At 46.1% G+C, this 14,302-nt stretch overlaps 1 protein-coding gene and 1 non-coding gene across 2 annotated transcripts; both read right to left on the bottom strand.

Annotated features, from left to right (window-relative positions):
- Positions 1–1,917: 1,917 nt before the first annotated feature.
- Positions 1,918–1,991, bottom strand: TRNAT-AGU (transfer RNA threonine (anticodon AGU)). Its single transcript has one exon. It is a non-coding gene; the product is annotated as a tRNA-Thr (tRNA).
- A 5,009-nt stretch (positions 1,992–7,000) lies between these two features.
- inaF-D (trp-interacting inaF-D) lies at positions 7,001–13,728 on the bottom strand. The gene is made up of 2 exons (XM_089555578.1): positions 12,773–13,728; positions 7,001–8,969 (listed from the first exon to the last, which is right to left on the bottom strand). Exon 1 carries the CDS (start codon positions 13,479–13,481, stop codon positions 12,816–12,818), a length of 666 nt encoding a protein of 221 aa, XP_089411704.1. The 5' UTR covers positions 13,482–13,728; the 3' UTR covers positions 7,001–8,969; positions 12,773–12,815.
- Between the last annotated feature and the right edge of the window lie 574 nt (positions 13,729–14,302).

The raw sequence follows: 14,302 nt of genomic DNA, 5'->3' as shown, positions 1-14,302 counted from the left end.
GGTGGGTCTCGCGTGTTTAATCGTGGTCAGGTTGATGCAATCTTCGACATGGGTAAAGCTTTCCACACGGTTTTCCTCGAAAGCTTTCTCTGTCTCTTTGCGCTGTCTCTTTGATGGCATGAATTCTCACGAAACCATTTGAAGCCCCCTCCTGGCACACCAGGGTAACACCGGCACTGACCAGCAGGTTATTGCTTGAGCTTCCAGTCACCCTGCACGCCCCAAAGGATGTCTAACGTTCAAATAATCAAACAAATGAGAACACAAATTAAACAGGTCATCATCATCGTCACCATCAGCCTGACTACGCCCACTGCAGGGCAAAGGTCTCTCCCATGTCTCTCCAATTAACCCTGTCCTTCGCCAGTTGCGGCCACCGTATCCCCGCAAACTTCTTAATCTCATCCGCCCACCTGACTTTCTGCCGCCCCCTGCTATGCTTGCCTTCTCTTGGAATCCACTCCGTTACCCTTAAAGACCAGCGGTTATCTTGCCTTCACATGACATGCCCTGCCCAAGCAAATTTCTTCCTCTTGATTTCGACTAGGATGTCATTAACCCGCGTTTGTTCCCTCACCCACTCCACCCGCTTCCGGTCTCTTAACGTTACACCTATCATTTTTCTTTCCATATCTCGCTGCGTTCTCTTTAACTTACGCTGGACCCACTCCGTTAGCCTCCACGTTTCTGACCCATAGGTGAGTACCGGTAAGATACAGATGTTGTGTACTTTTTCTTGAGGGATATTGGTAAATTGCCATTCATTATCTGAGCGCACCTGCCATATGCGCTCCACCCCATTCTTATTCTCCAGTTATTTTCCTCTCATGATCCGGATCAGCGGTCACTATTTGCCCTAAGTCGACATATTCTTCTGCTATTTACAGCACCTCGCTACCTATTGCGAGCTGTTAGTCTCTTGCTAGACTGTTGAACATTACTTTGGTTTTCTGCATGTTAATTTCTAGCCCCACCGTTCTGCTCTGCCTGTCTAACTCATTGATCATGCTTTGCAGTTCATATCCTGAGTGACTTATCAAGGCAATGGCATCAACGAATCGCAAATTATTAGGTATTCTCCGTTAACTCTTATCCTCAACTGTTCCCATTTCAGGCCCCGGAATACCTCCTGTAAACAGGCGGTGAATTGCATAGGCGAGATCGTGTCTCCCTGCGTGACACTTTTCCTTATTGGAATTTTATTTCTGACTATATGGAGGACTGTAGTAGTTGTGCAGTCGTTATAGATATTTTCCAATATTTTCACATAACACTGTTCTACATCCTTATTCCGCAATTCCTGCATGGCAGCTCAAGTTTCCACTGAGTCAAATGCCTTCTCGTAATCAATGAAGGCTATATATAGGGGTTGGTTATATCCTGCGCATTTTTCTATCACCTGATTGATAGCGTGAATACGCATGTCTATTGTCGAGTATCCTTTGCGAAGTCTCTCTGATCATTTGGTTGACTGAAGTCTAGGGTTGTCCTGACTCTATTAGCGATTGCCTTAGTAAATACCTTGTAGGCAACGGATAGTAAGCTGACCGGTCTGTAAGTATTCAAGTCCTTGACGCCTGATTTCTAATGAATTGAGATAATGTTAGCGTTCTTCCAAGCTTCTGGTACGCTCGAGGTCATAAGGCATTGCACATACAGGGTGGCTAATTTTTCTAGCACAGTCTCTCCTGCGTCCTTCGACAAATCTGCTGTTACCTGATCCTCACCAGCTGCTTTCCCTCTTTGGATTGCTTATAGATGTCCCATTGCTGTGCTCTACTGCCTCCCTCATTAACGTTCGATTACGTTCTCTACAATATAGATTTGTGTGCATTCTCGTTCTAAAATTTTTCGGAACGTCTGCTTGCACTAAATTTCAGTTACAGCCAAAACGCGAAAAAAAAAAGCAGACCGTCGAGGCACCGGTGAGATTCGAACTCACGATCTCCTGTTTACTAGACAGGCGCTTTAACCAACTAAGCCACGGCGCCGACGGAATCATACACAATAGCGCTGTTCTGGATGTTTGTGCAATCAGGTAGCACGAAGTTGCGCCATTCAGTGTTCCGGATCTAATTATAGCTGCAGCGCACGGCGCCTACACCGAAGACGCCCCAGTCGCCAAGGGCATCTCTTGCGCAATGCGCGCCAAGAGCCAAAGTACACTAACGGCCAGTTCTCGTTATCGTTCTTTCTGTGACTGCTTTGCCCCAGTAAAATGGAGACCGCTGTGAACAGAAAGAAAAGTAAAATAAAAACTGAAGGCGGTGAGACGACAGTACTTTTTTTTTCTCTTGTGATACATTCTGTATTTGTCGTGTCCCGGCGTACCGAACTCGTTGCCTTTGTTCAGTATCTCTTACCGTCCTCAGGAGATGCGTCATTGTGCTGCTCCAGCATAGAGTGGATTGTGTGGATAGTACAGAGTGTGGATTGCACACACAGCCCGACAAAGCAGGTTCGGAATGAACGATTCTCTAAACAAGACTCAAGAGCGCATTCTTCTGCATTGTTAGACGCAAGAGGTGTGACTCGATTCTTTTGCAGCGTCACTGTAATAAAATGTCGTGGTTGAAGTCTTGGCCCCAGTTTTCAAGCGAGACACCCTTGGTGGAGTGAAGTTCAGCAGTGAAATATTCTGAATTCCACCTTACGTAGGCGCAACCATACTTCTGGTAAGAAAAGTTACTCAGTTGTCAAACCTTCATTGTTGAAAAAAAATCACCCTCGCTCAAGAGAATGTTACTAGTATTGTTTTTTTTCTCCAACAGTATCACTCCACCCTGCATGATTCCTCACAACTATTGGAATAACATTGATGATTTCCACTTTCAGTTTCTAAGTCGATCTGCCATCAACATCTATCGTCCGTTCTGGTTAGCTTTGTAATTTGCTTTTAAGTTGTCCTATTGGAATCCGGCGTCCTAAACCTATCCCCTGCCCCCCACTTCCACCTTAGACCTCACGCCATCCTTGTCAATAAAGTTTGAATGAATGAATGAATGAATGAATGAATGAATGAATGAATGAATGAATGAATGAATGAATGAATGAATGAATGAATGAATGAATGAATGAATGAATGAATGAATGAATGAATGAAAATTAATCGTCCTTGTTATCACTTACCTGAGCAGATAGAACAATGAGGCGCCGGTACTGGATTTATTGCTTATTTGTGCAGTTTTCACTGTGCGACTTATTCGCCCACGCTAAATTCCGGAGGGTGTACGAGGTCTGTTAGAAAAGTATCCGACCTTTGCCCGAAGAAAAAAAACTGGCATAACTGGAGCGTTAAAAACCTAATAACCTACAAAGTAGTCTCCTTGGGGCTCCATATACATCTCCCAGCGGTGCTGCGATTGTTGGAAGTATTCCGAAAAGGCCCTTTTCGGAATGGAATTTAGCTCTGCTGTCGTTGCAGCCATAATGTCCATTCTTTTCTGAAATCGCGCTCCTTTCAATGGCATATTCATTTTAGGAAACAGCCAGAAGTCGTAGGGGGACATATCAGGAGAGTAAGGAGCCTGTTGAACTACAGGAGTCAGGTTTTTCGTCATAAAAGTCTGAATCAAATGCGAGGAATGTGCAGGAGCAATGCCGCGAGGGATGCGCCAATTTTTTGTTGACCTCAATTCCGGTCTCTTGCGCCGCACAGCACCACGTAGGCGATGGAGGACATTCCTGTAGTACTCTTTAGTCATTCTTTGACCCTGTGGGGTGCGTACTCGTGGTGTGCCACACAGAGGGAGTAAAAAAAGCAGTCAGCATCACTTTGACATTGCTGCGCACTTGGCGGGCCTTCTTTGGTCTTGGTGACGTGGAATGCGTCCTCTGTGACGACTGGGATTTGGTTTCCGGGTCGTACCCGTACACCCAAGACTCGTCACTAGTGATTACGGCGTCGGTAAAGTCAAGGTAACTGTTTGTGGAATCCAGCATCTCCTGTGAGACTTCAACACGAAGCTGCTTTTTCTCCACCGTCAGCAGCTTCGGCACGAACTTCGCCGCAACTCTCTCCATGGTCAAACCTTCGGTGATAATGGAATGTGCAGAAAAATTGCTGATGTCCACCTCTTCCGCAATTTCTCGGATAGTCACACAACAGTCCCGCATCACCACAGCGTTCACTTCGGCAATTACCTGGTCATTTCGGCATGTTGATGGCCGACCGGAGCGTGGCTCTCTCTCCACGGATGTGCGGCCGTCTTTAAACCAGTTGCACCACAGCTTAATCTGTGTGCTGCTCATAGCATCATCACCGAAAGCCGCCTGAACATTTCGAATGGTTTCCACTTGGCTATCGCCAAGTTTCTGGACAAATTTGAGGTAGTAGCGCTGCTCCTCTCGCGCCGCCATTTTCCTTGCAACAAAAAACCGACGTGAGCACTGCGCACTGCCTCACTCAAACGCTGCTTCCCAGCGACTGACGCTATCGGCAGGCGGGAAAAAATTCGTGCATGCGCACGAGGGTTCAAGGTCGGCTGCTGTAAGCGCGCTTGTTTCATATCCATCAAATGTTCGCAAAAAAAAATAAAGTCGGATACTTTTCTAACAGACCTCGTATTTTTTTAGATGCACTTCCCTCATTGGATGTTGTGAACTGTGACGTCATGACCTATATCAAACCAAGCAAGGTCATTTGCCCGCTCTGGTAACGAAGACTGGGCTCTGGCCAATGGCAAGGAAGCAAAGCAGTGAGCAGCGAAAGGAATCATTGCAAAATATGGCTCCCGGTTTCCCGTTAGACAAAACAAGAAACGTCCCTCCTCATTTCGCCACAATACTTGGCAAAGCAGGATATGTCAGATAGATTGTAAGGTTAAGGAGGTTATAGCAAAGAGCAGTCTTGTTATTGCCAGTTTCAATACATCATCAAACGATTGTGGCTAAGTCATTTGATCTGATTTCAAGCCCTTAGCACAGAGTATCAAGAAAGGCATGGTATAACTTTGCAAACTTTTTATTCGCAGCATCAGAGAATATGTACATCAAAAGCATATCAGTTCAAAACAAAGCCACGCCCTCAGTGAAAACAAAACCGAGCATCATTAGTGCTCTTTGAGCACTAATTCTTCCAACCAATTCCGGGTGAGGGGGCACAGATGCCTAATGGTTTAAGCAAGCCAGGAGGACCACATTCCTGAATGGTTTGACATCGAGATATTTGTATTTTTAAGTTATCAGTGGTATGGGTTGATTTCCGCTAAGGGCACGTTTGATTAGTTTTACTTTCTTTTAGTACATGACGTGTAGCATAATCAAAAGCAGCCACATGAGACTGCACATGAGGTGTTTATTCATAAGGTACCGTTGTACAGTAGTACCTCCATTGAGGTGCGCCACTTTTATGATCACAGAGCTTTTTTTACACATTCCGCGCATATTCTATCATTTTGGTTGTGCTTTTTGACACCGCAAAGTCTGGCGTAAGTTTCGAGTGAGCCGCTTATACTTCACTAAATTTCCCCTGTTGAAAGTCAGAGGCCATTCTAACACTATCTCTTAATTCAAAACCAATTATTCGCAGGGCTTTTCGTTCATTTAACAGCAATGCGCGGAAAAGTCGTGTCAGCCTGCTTAAGGAGCTACGCGGTTACTCCTTTAAATCATAGTGTGCATCGGTGTCACATTCATGCCAAAACCCAGGCTTTAGGAACCAACAACGATTTCTACCGCAAACCAGCTAACTGCCATGAGGTGTCTGGAAACGCTAACAAAACTGCTACGTTTGACTATTACTGCACTCTTTTTGACTATTACTGTACTGTACTACTTACTTTTTTTTTCTACAAAAGCGTACTTATCACAATAACATGGCTGGGAGTCGACGGTCTACAGGTCGGCTTTAGGAACAAGTTAGGGGCTTGTGGTCTCTGCCTCTCTCCTGAGTGCTAATACTTGTTGAACGGAAAGCTCGTTCAGAAATGTAGTCTCGTCATTAACATTCGGCGGCGAAAGGGTGCATCCATATTTGTGTAACGGGATAGGCATGCGTCTGTGTGTACATACCAGAATTACTGCCTCTAAAAGAATTACCATTAAGCTAGAGGTCAATTTATTTGCAAATGTCCCTCTTTCACGCGCTACAAACTTTCACCTGGCAGCGTAACAACGTTCATGTGGCACGATGCAAAGTACAGCGAAGGCGTCGATATTTGCATGTCTTGCGGCACAAAATTAACAATGATACCAGACAATAACAGATTGCCTCACACATTTCCTATTTCACACACTTCCCTGCTTCATTCACACATTCGCAATCATTCCAATGCAAGCTTCACTCGCTCCATATCTGGCCCTAAGTCATGGTCGAACGCGTTACCCGGTTAACCCGTTCAATGATTCGATAAATCAGTTGAATCGACTGAAGTGCTCACTTGCGGACTCGCTGTCTAGCTTATTCATGCCCTTATTCTGAATTCCAGCTCTAAAACGCAAATCAGTAAGACCCCACCTACAGTTTGAATCTTGGCGAATGTTGCTGCCAGCAGTCACTTATGCACGAAATTACACGTCCACGACCCTTTCAAGCATCGTATTGTGTCTTGTGTAGTCCCAAATTCATATTGTTATCAGTGGTTATCGTTAGGAAAAAAAGGGTCAGTCCGCTTTTCAACTCAGTCTGTCACTCCGAGCTGCGGTCGCTTCTCATTCCCCTCCACCTTCTTCACATCCGCCCCTGCAAGCACAGCGTCGTTGTACGCTTAAGCTGCTGCTAAGTCGCGAAATACTGCCTAAGTCTTTCTTCCTTTCTTTCTTTCTTTCTCTTTCTTTCTCTTTCTTTCTTTCTTTCTTTCCTTCTCTCTTTCTTTCTCTATCCCTTCTTTTCTTTCTCTTTCTTTCTCTATCCCTTCTTTCCTTTCTCTCTTTCTTTCTCTATCCCTTCCTTTCTTTCTATCTTTCTTTCTCTATCCATTCCTTTCTTTCTTTCTATCTTTCTTTCTTTCTCTATCCCTTCCTTTCTTTCTTTCTTTCTTTCTTTCTCTATCTCTTCCTTTCTTTGTTTCTTCTTTATCTTTTTGCTACTTTCTTCCTTTCTACTTCTCCTGTTTGTCTTTCACTTTTTCTCTACATCGGTGCCAAAAATACATCCCCCAGCTCCTCAAGGGCGCTTAGGCTTCGGTTCGAGAGCGCTGCCGCCGCGTGCGGATAGTGTAAATATTGAGGTCTGCGAAACGAAAACAACAAAAGCAATTCTCGCGGGTGGTAGGCGGCTGCCGAAAAAGTTCGAACCGCTCTGCGTGAGTGTTTCTGTTCTGGGTCTGCGGCAGCCAGTGGGCCCGAGGTGCGCAGTTTCTCGCTGCCGCCAGCAACAAAATCTTCCAGGAAAAAATCTGCCGTTTACTTGGGAATCGATCGATCGAATTTGTATCTTCGAGCCGCAGCTCATCTGCATAATCACTTTTTCGCTGTCATGAATCAGCTGTAACCTGGCCATGAATGTTAAACTCAATCAGAAAAGTTAATGAAACATAACTTTTTTTGCACTCTGTGCATACAGATATTAGAACCAAATTACGCAGTCCGCACTTGTCCATGCAACAAACGCAACGCTGCTTTCAGTCGCAGGATTGTAAGTGCGAAGCTGTGAAAAGCAAAGCAATTTTCTCTCGACTGCATGGTTTAATCTCTCGCACCTCCCTGTGCGTTCAAGATGTGTAGGAACACGAACAACGCAGGCCCCATGTACTGTGTGCAACGTGACGACGAAGCAGGGGTACCTAGAGGAATCGTCATTTGCGCTCCAGTAAATATACACGAGGAAAAGAACTCTAGATGACAACGAGGACTCAAGACACGAAATAATGTAAACTATCCCATCCATTTACGAAGACAACAACTCATGAAGATAACAACGACTCAAGACATGAAATAATGTAAACTAGCCCATCATTTTCATTTTATTCTTCTGCAGGAGGAAGTTCGTGTTAATGACAGGCGTGCCCTACCTGTGTCGCTTAACTTGTGTTCCTTCAGTGCTTCATATGCAGGTTGTGCATCAAGTGCCAAAAGCTACGCGGATTAGTGTCCGCATGTCATAACATCACAACTATACCTCTCCCGTTTGTTTTTGAGAGCCGTAAAAACATCATCACGCCGAAGCTGCGAGCTGCACGCGGCTCTTTCTTTCTTCCGCAGTTGCTTTACAGCTACCGAATAGATCCATAGTTTTTAGGTTTCTATTGCAGGTTGCAAGGCTTTCTTTATGGTCACTCTTTTGATACGGAGCGAGTTCTTGCTTTAACAATGTGATGGAGTAACACTTTAGCAATTCACGTGAACGTGGTGAACAACCTATAAGTTCATCTTGAAACCTGAACGGCTGGAAAGCAAAGTGATCACTGCAAGACTAAAAATCAAAGCATCAAGGTTAAATTCAACTTAACAATAAGGTTCCATTTAACGGTGTGGTACAGCAAAAAGCTTTGTAACAGCAAGACATTCGCAAGCTTTACGAGATTTCATTTCTGGGACGTCAGACAAGTTTCACTACAGCGTGTGAATATAAGAGTGAACGCACAAAAAAAAACAAATAGTAAAGTTAAGAGGAAAGATTTGATGCGCGTCACAGCATCCAAGCCTCAGAGGTTCGTATTGGGTGCATGCATTCCACTCTGCGCTCAAATTTATTAACCTAGCGCTTTCTTCATGACAGCAATCTGTCTCCTTGTTGGAGAGGTTTCTTTCCGGCAGGACAGAAGCTCAACGGCCTCTAATCGACACTAGTGCCCTCCTCTCGTAGAAGCCCGATATGAAGCTGGTGGAAGTTTCGTGACCATTTGGCGTGGCCTTAACAATGAGATACGTGCCGATTAAAAGGATGCGCCAGCGAAAGACGAGGACACCGCTTGGGGCTGTTTTGTGGAGCTGCACGTCTCGTCCATTTCGCATGCAGGCCTGGAAACGGACGTGGAAGTGGATGATGACCTGCGTGGCATGCTGTCACCTCGAAGGCCGGCCTGTCTCTGAAAGTAAACAGTCGTTAAGCATTTAAAGAAAAATCCTCTCACACCAAAAAGAAAGGAGTTTTATATGCCATGCAACTGGAAACGGACACTTTTATTTAATGGCTCAGTGACCTTTGCAATGACTTATGAAATCTAACGCATTACACCGCATGCACAACTGTAGACACGGTAAGTGGCGGTCGTCGGTAGGAAATGTCCTTTCTCGGGAACAAGGCGCTGTTTCTGTACTGGCATATTGTTGCTATCGTAGAATGGTGATAACTAAGGCGATAAACGATACAATAGCTAAATTAGCAGATTTTATTTCGTTTCTCGCCGCTTACGTTAAGTCAGCGTCAGTACGCATGATACTGGCACCTGTGTGCATCACAGTGGCGATGAATATTTTTCTTCTTTTTCAAGGGGTATTCTTGTGCGGATGAAAAGGGTAAAGCCAGACACATCACATGTATTTGAATCGGCTAGCAAATGTTAAGACCTTGAGGCTGGTTAAACCCTCGCAATGAACCTGAGTTGCCATTCGGCATATTGACCAAAGTCCGGTTCAGCGGGACATCCTGCGTATTTATAAGGTGCATCCCGACATGCAGGGTTCCAAGACAGCTCGTTAACGATGGCATTTGACGATGGGTATGATTTTTTCTTCATTAAAAATTCACAATTACTCTTTCTGGTCTCAACTTGCTCTATGCGAGTTGTAGAAAGCGCGTTCGTGGCTTTGGGCAGGTTATACTCATCGGTGAAACGTACTCGTTAGAAAAAAAAACCGATGGCCTTAGTCTCTCAGGGACAGGTGAGAGAAACTATAGCTAAGTTTTTGTAACAGAACTCGACACTCCAGTCGCCTCCGTGTGGTTCACCAACTAGAGGTCCGTCCTTAACTGCCGTACGTGCCGGAAGCTCTTTCAACAGTTAACATACAATAAGCTAATAAAAGACAAAGTATTCAACAATAAGCAAGTCTTAGGAGCGATAAACATGGCCACCCCGGTCCCTCTCTAAAAGAAATTCCTCAAGTCCTGAAGTAAAAGAAATTATAGATTTATTGGTAAGCCTGTGATTTAGACCAGAGCCGGCGAGTAGCTGTAGTCCAAAATGTGCAAACAGATGCACTTTCATGGTTTTGTTATGGAACGACGTAATTTCTTACGATATGGCCACATGTGTTAGGGGTCTTACAGGCAAAACGCTGTTGGTGCTGAAGCTGCAACGTACAAGCGTGCTAACTTGGTCGTTGAGCAAGATATCAATTCACTCGCAAATGCAAAAAGATTTGGAAGCTTTACGACCGGATCACGAAATGACCCTGCGAGGTTTTCTTGATTTGTCGCAGTACAGCTGCGAATTCCAGCCGCTAACAACTCAAAGGTCGGAAATCGCAATGAGGCGAAGAATGATGCAAATACACTGAATTGAAGCCACTAAGTAAATAGAGAAGTACGAGACCGCACGTTCCTGTAGCTGGCTTCAGGCCATTCACAGCTGAGCCAGTCGCTGAATCTAACGGAGGCTGCACCCAATAATTTGTTTTCTAATGCAGCTTACTAATCTTTAAGCAGAAGTTTCGGGAGACTTTATGCTCTTTTTTTCTGGTAGCATTATTCCACGCCGAGTAGACTTTGACAACTCAGCGTTGCTGTGCTGTTTACTCAAAAGTTAACGAATATGGCAGCTGCACAAGTCACGTACGACGGCTCTTGGATGCACAGCTGCCAACATAACCTGCGCTCAGATAGATTATAGTTTGTTGCGAACATAGCGAACCGCCGTCGCAAGATTTATACCACATATCAACCTACCCATTCTCTAAGGCGATGCAAAATTAATGCGAAAAGTACTGCATTAGAAGGCGCATTGTAACCTAGCAAACGAACAGGGACCCGGGGAATAAACGACGGGACAAGGCATGAGCTACAACCAAGGTTTACTATATAGACACGCCAATTATGTTCATATCAGCGTAGGAACGCGCAAATGATAGAAGGCAAAAATTCAAAATGATAGTAGCCGCCGCGGTAGCTCAGTGGTTGTGGTGCTCGGCTGCTGACCCGAAAGACGCGGGTTCGATCCCGGCCGCGGCGGTTGAATTTCGATGGAGGTGAAATTCTAGAGGCTCGTGTACTGTGTGATATCAGTGCACGTTAAAGAACCCCAGGTGGACGAAATTTCCGGAGCCCTTCACTATGGTGTCTCTCATAGCCTGAGTTGCTTCGGCACGTTAAACCCCGTCAAACCAAACCAAACCATAAAAATGATAGTAAACCATGCTAGTCAATCAAAAAAAGGGCCCCAAGTGGGCTTTTACCGCACGAGGCGTATTTAGGGTTGTTTGACGGCGGAACGAATCACTGGCCCGTCAAAGCAACAGTTTGGTTCAAGACCCTTTTCCCAAGCGTTTCACCACTGAAAAGTCGAGCACCAGGCCGGGAAAATCTTGTACCCGTTATAAAACTATGCTGCCGTGAATTACACGTTCTTTCTTCAAAATACCGGAACTCTCGGAGGAAAGAAAGCGCGTCACACGACAGCATTTCAGACTTTTATGGTGCATTTTTTCCCTTTGCATTTGCACGTGCTTACGCTTTTATGTATAGATATTCGGCTTTCTTTTGCAGTAAATCTCACTTGAAGTCCGCGCCTTGTCCTGTCGTTTCTTTCCTGAGTTCATGTTTGTTTGCGGCCTGCTACAATATGCGTTCCAGTTCGTCACCGACTAGTCTGCCTGTCTGTGTTGAGTATTGAACACGCTTATTAATTGAATTAGTATTGAATTAGCACATTACCGACTAGTGTGGCCGCCACACACGCGAGCTGAAAGCGACCTATCGCAACTAGCTTCCGTTCGCATGCATCCTTACGAGTGTATTAATTTTGCGCTCTGTGCCCACAGAGGTGATTTCACAACCCGTCATATAAATGGCGTAGTCGTTAAATGGCGTTCTGGCTTTCGTTTTGTTTGCAACCGTTTAAGGTAATATAGCTTTCAGAAAAAAATTCATGTCACTAAGGCTTGGAACAAACCTTGTTGGTGTTATCAGGGATTTAAGGTCAGCGCTGAATATATAGCTACATGGACAAAAACGACAAAAAAGAGGCACACTACACGGTCAAGCGCGAAAGACTCATGGTTGTGTAAGAAAAACGCGCTCTTGCTTTTAATTTTATTTTGAAACATCCTTGAAAACTGGGAGGTCATCGCTCGAGTTTTGACCAGTATGTCATGGCAAATATGTTTCATTTGCCACTATAAAGTAGCAACAAAAACATGATCCGCAATAGGTATTTTATCGCACTGAGCCCAATATGTTTACCCCGCGAGTACAGTGGGAATACATTGTTGCCAAATGTAATGCAAGCGCAATGAATGCAGCATGGACTGGTTTACAAACCACCTGCAGTTTCTAACCCTCGAACTTTATTCGCTTCTCTCTTGCCCCGGTGTACTGCGCTGTTCCATCACAAATGAGTAACCAATATATGCCCAAGCTGCTGTCCTGGTCGAACCTGATGTATCCTGCAATACATATATTATTTAAAAAAAATAGCAAAAATACTGTGAAGCTCAAATAGAAACGATGTGCACACAAAGCCGCACTACAGTTTCCTTTCCTTTACAAAAATAGAGTTCGCTGCCGCTCTGCTCGGCCATCTCCTGTCCATTACTACAGACTTTGATGGGAGCACAGTAAATATTAATTTCTCGCGTCTTATTTCACAGTGGTTTCAATTGGTGCAGCAAGTTCCTTGACCTCCTTAAGACTAATCAAGAAAATAAACAACGTGGAAGAAACTAAGCTCACCATGGTCCCCTCATCTCTCGACGGACGGGGTAGACCTGTTCACCTAGTGGACGTCAGCTGTCGACGCGAAGGTGGTGCCATCATCTGCTTCTCCGATCCACGCATCCGTCACATTCTCGGCTACATTCATTTCCGCTAGAGACATCTCTGAAGGCGTCTCCACAGCGCTGTAGCCTGTCGTCATGTCCGCGACAGAATTAGGGGCAGGTTCATTGGTCGATGGTGCTGTCGTTGACGTGCTCTGCACTCGCGCCGCTGCCTTTCTGGACGCAGAAGCAGCAGCCAGTTCCGCACAGTCTGTTTCGTTTGTGGCTGAGGAGGAAGTGAAAGCCGCGTTTACCCTGCCAGCATCGCGGTCCAGGACGGTCGGAACCGGTTCTGACCGCATGTTCGGGTCCCAGAGAAAAACGTAGTACAGCGACAGCACCATGGCCGCCAGCGACACTGACAACACGTACGCCATGACCGTCATCAGGCGCACAATCTTCTTGTGCCGCTTGGTTTCGTATATCTTAGCCTTGGCCGTGTCGAAGGGCATGCCGCTCTGCACGGTGTCCACTGCCCCGGCGCCGTTGCTGTGGTTGTTGTCTTTGTTATTGTTGTTGTTGGACGAGTTGCCGCCGGCTGGTCCCATGCTCGTCGTCGTGGCCAGTCCGCCCGGCGCTGCAGCGGGTCGAGTCGTCGCGCCGCACTCGTTGGCCATCTTCATGGCCCGAGCGGCGCGAAACGTTGCCACAGACGACAGGACGATGGGGGCGAGAGTATGCGTTCAGCAGGCGACCGTTGGATGGTAGCAGACGACGACGAAAGCCTACCTGGCTGCAGGCGTGGCTTTGATGGCGTGCTTGCAACCCTTGTTTCTACCCTGAGACGTCTCTGATGTGGCGTATAGGAGAAAACGGTACTCAGAAGCGAAAGCGATGGAGACAAAGGGATGGAGAACGGCTTTTTTTTCTCTGCGGGAGAGCGGCGGGATGCGGAGGAATGTGAGGAGCGGAGAAGTTCCGGGTCGATACGAGAGGAGCGTAGACCAGAGGATTGGCGGAGGTGCGACGTAGGTGGCGGCATCTGGTGGCGGTCGTGGTGACTACACTCTTGATGAACCCTCTTGACTTCCCTAGGCTTTCCAAAATGGACCTGCGAGATTGGGGATCTCAGAGGCCATGTTATCGCACTGGGGCGTAAGGCTCATCTCGGCGGTGTCCCGCCCCGAGCCGCTCGCCTCAGCGCCGAGGCCCGACAGCCGATCGTTGTTTGACGCCCACGCAAAATATCTCGCGCGCCTTTAGGCATGGCGCACCGTAGCTTGTATTAAGCAGTGTACTATTACTGCACCGGCTTCAATGGCTCCAATATAACTGATTGCATTGCATCATCGCAAGGCCAACGCGACGTCGACTCTATCCTGCTCCGTGGCGTGTTTTTGTAGGAAATGCAACCAAAATAATAAAAATGCTACGAGGCTATCCTTTAGTATGCAGCGGGATGTATTGAGAAGCGCTGAGTGCACAGTGGCATGTATGGATCGTT

This window comes from Amblyomma mixtum, chromosome 8 (assembly GCF_055824585.1).
Source record: "Amblyomma mixtum isolate Tamu chromosome 8, ASM5582458v1, whole genome shotgun sequence".
Taxonomy (NCBI): Eukaryota; Metazoa; Arthropoda; class Arachnida; order Ixodida; family Ixodidae; genus Amblyomma; species Amblyomma mixtum.
Note: the sequence above shows the minus strand (reverse complement) of the source record. Positions and strands in the feature narration are given on the sequence as shown.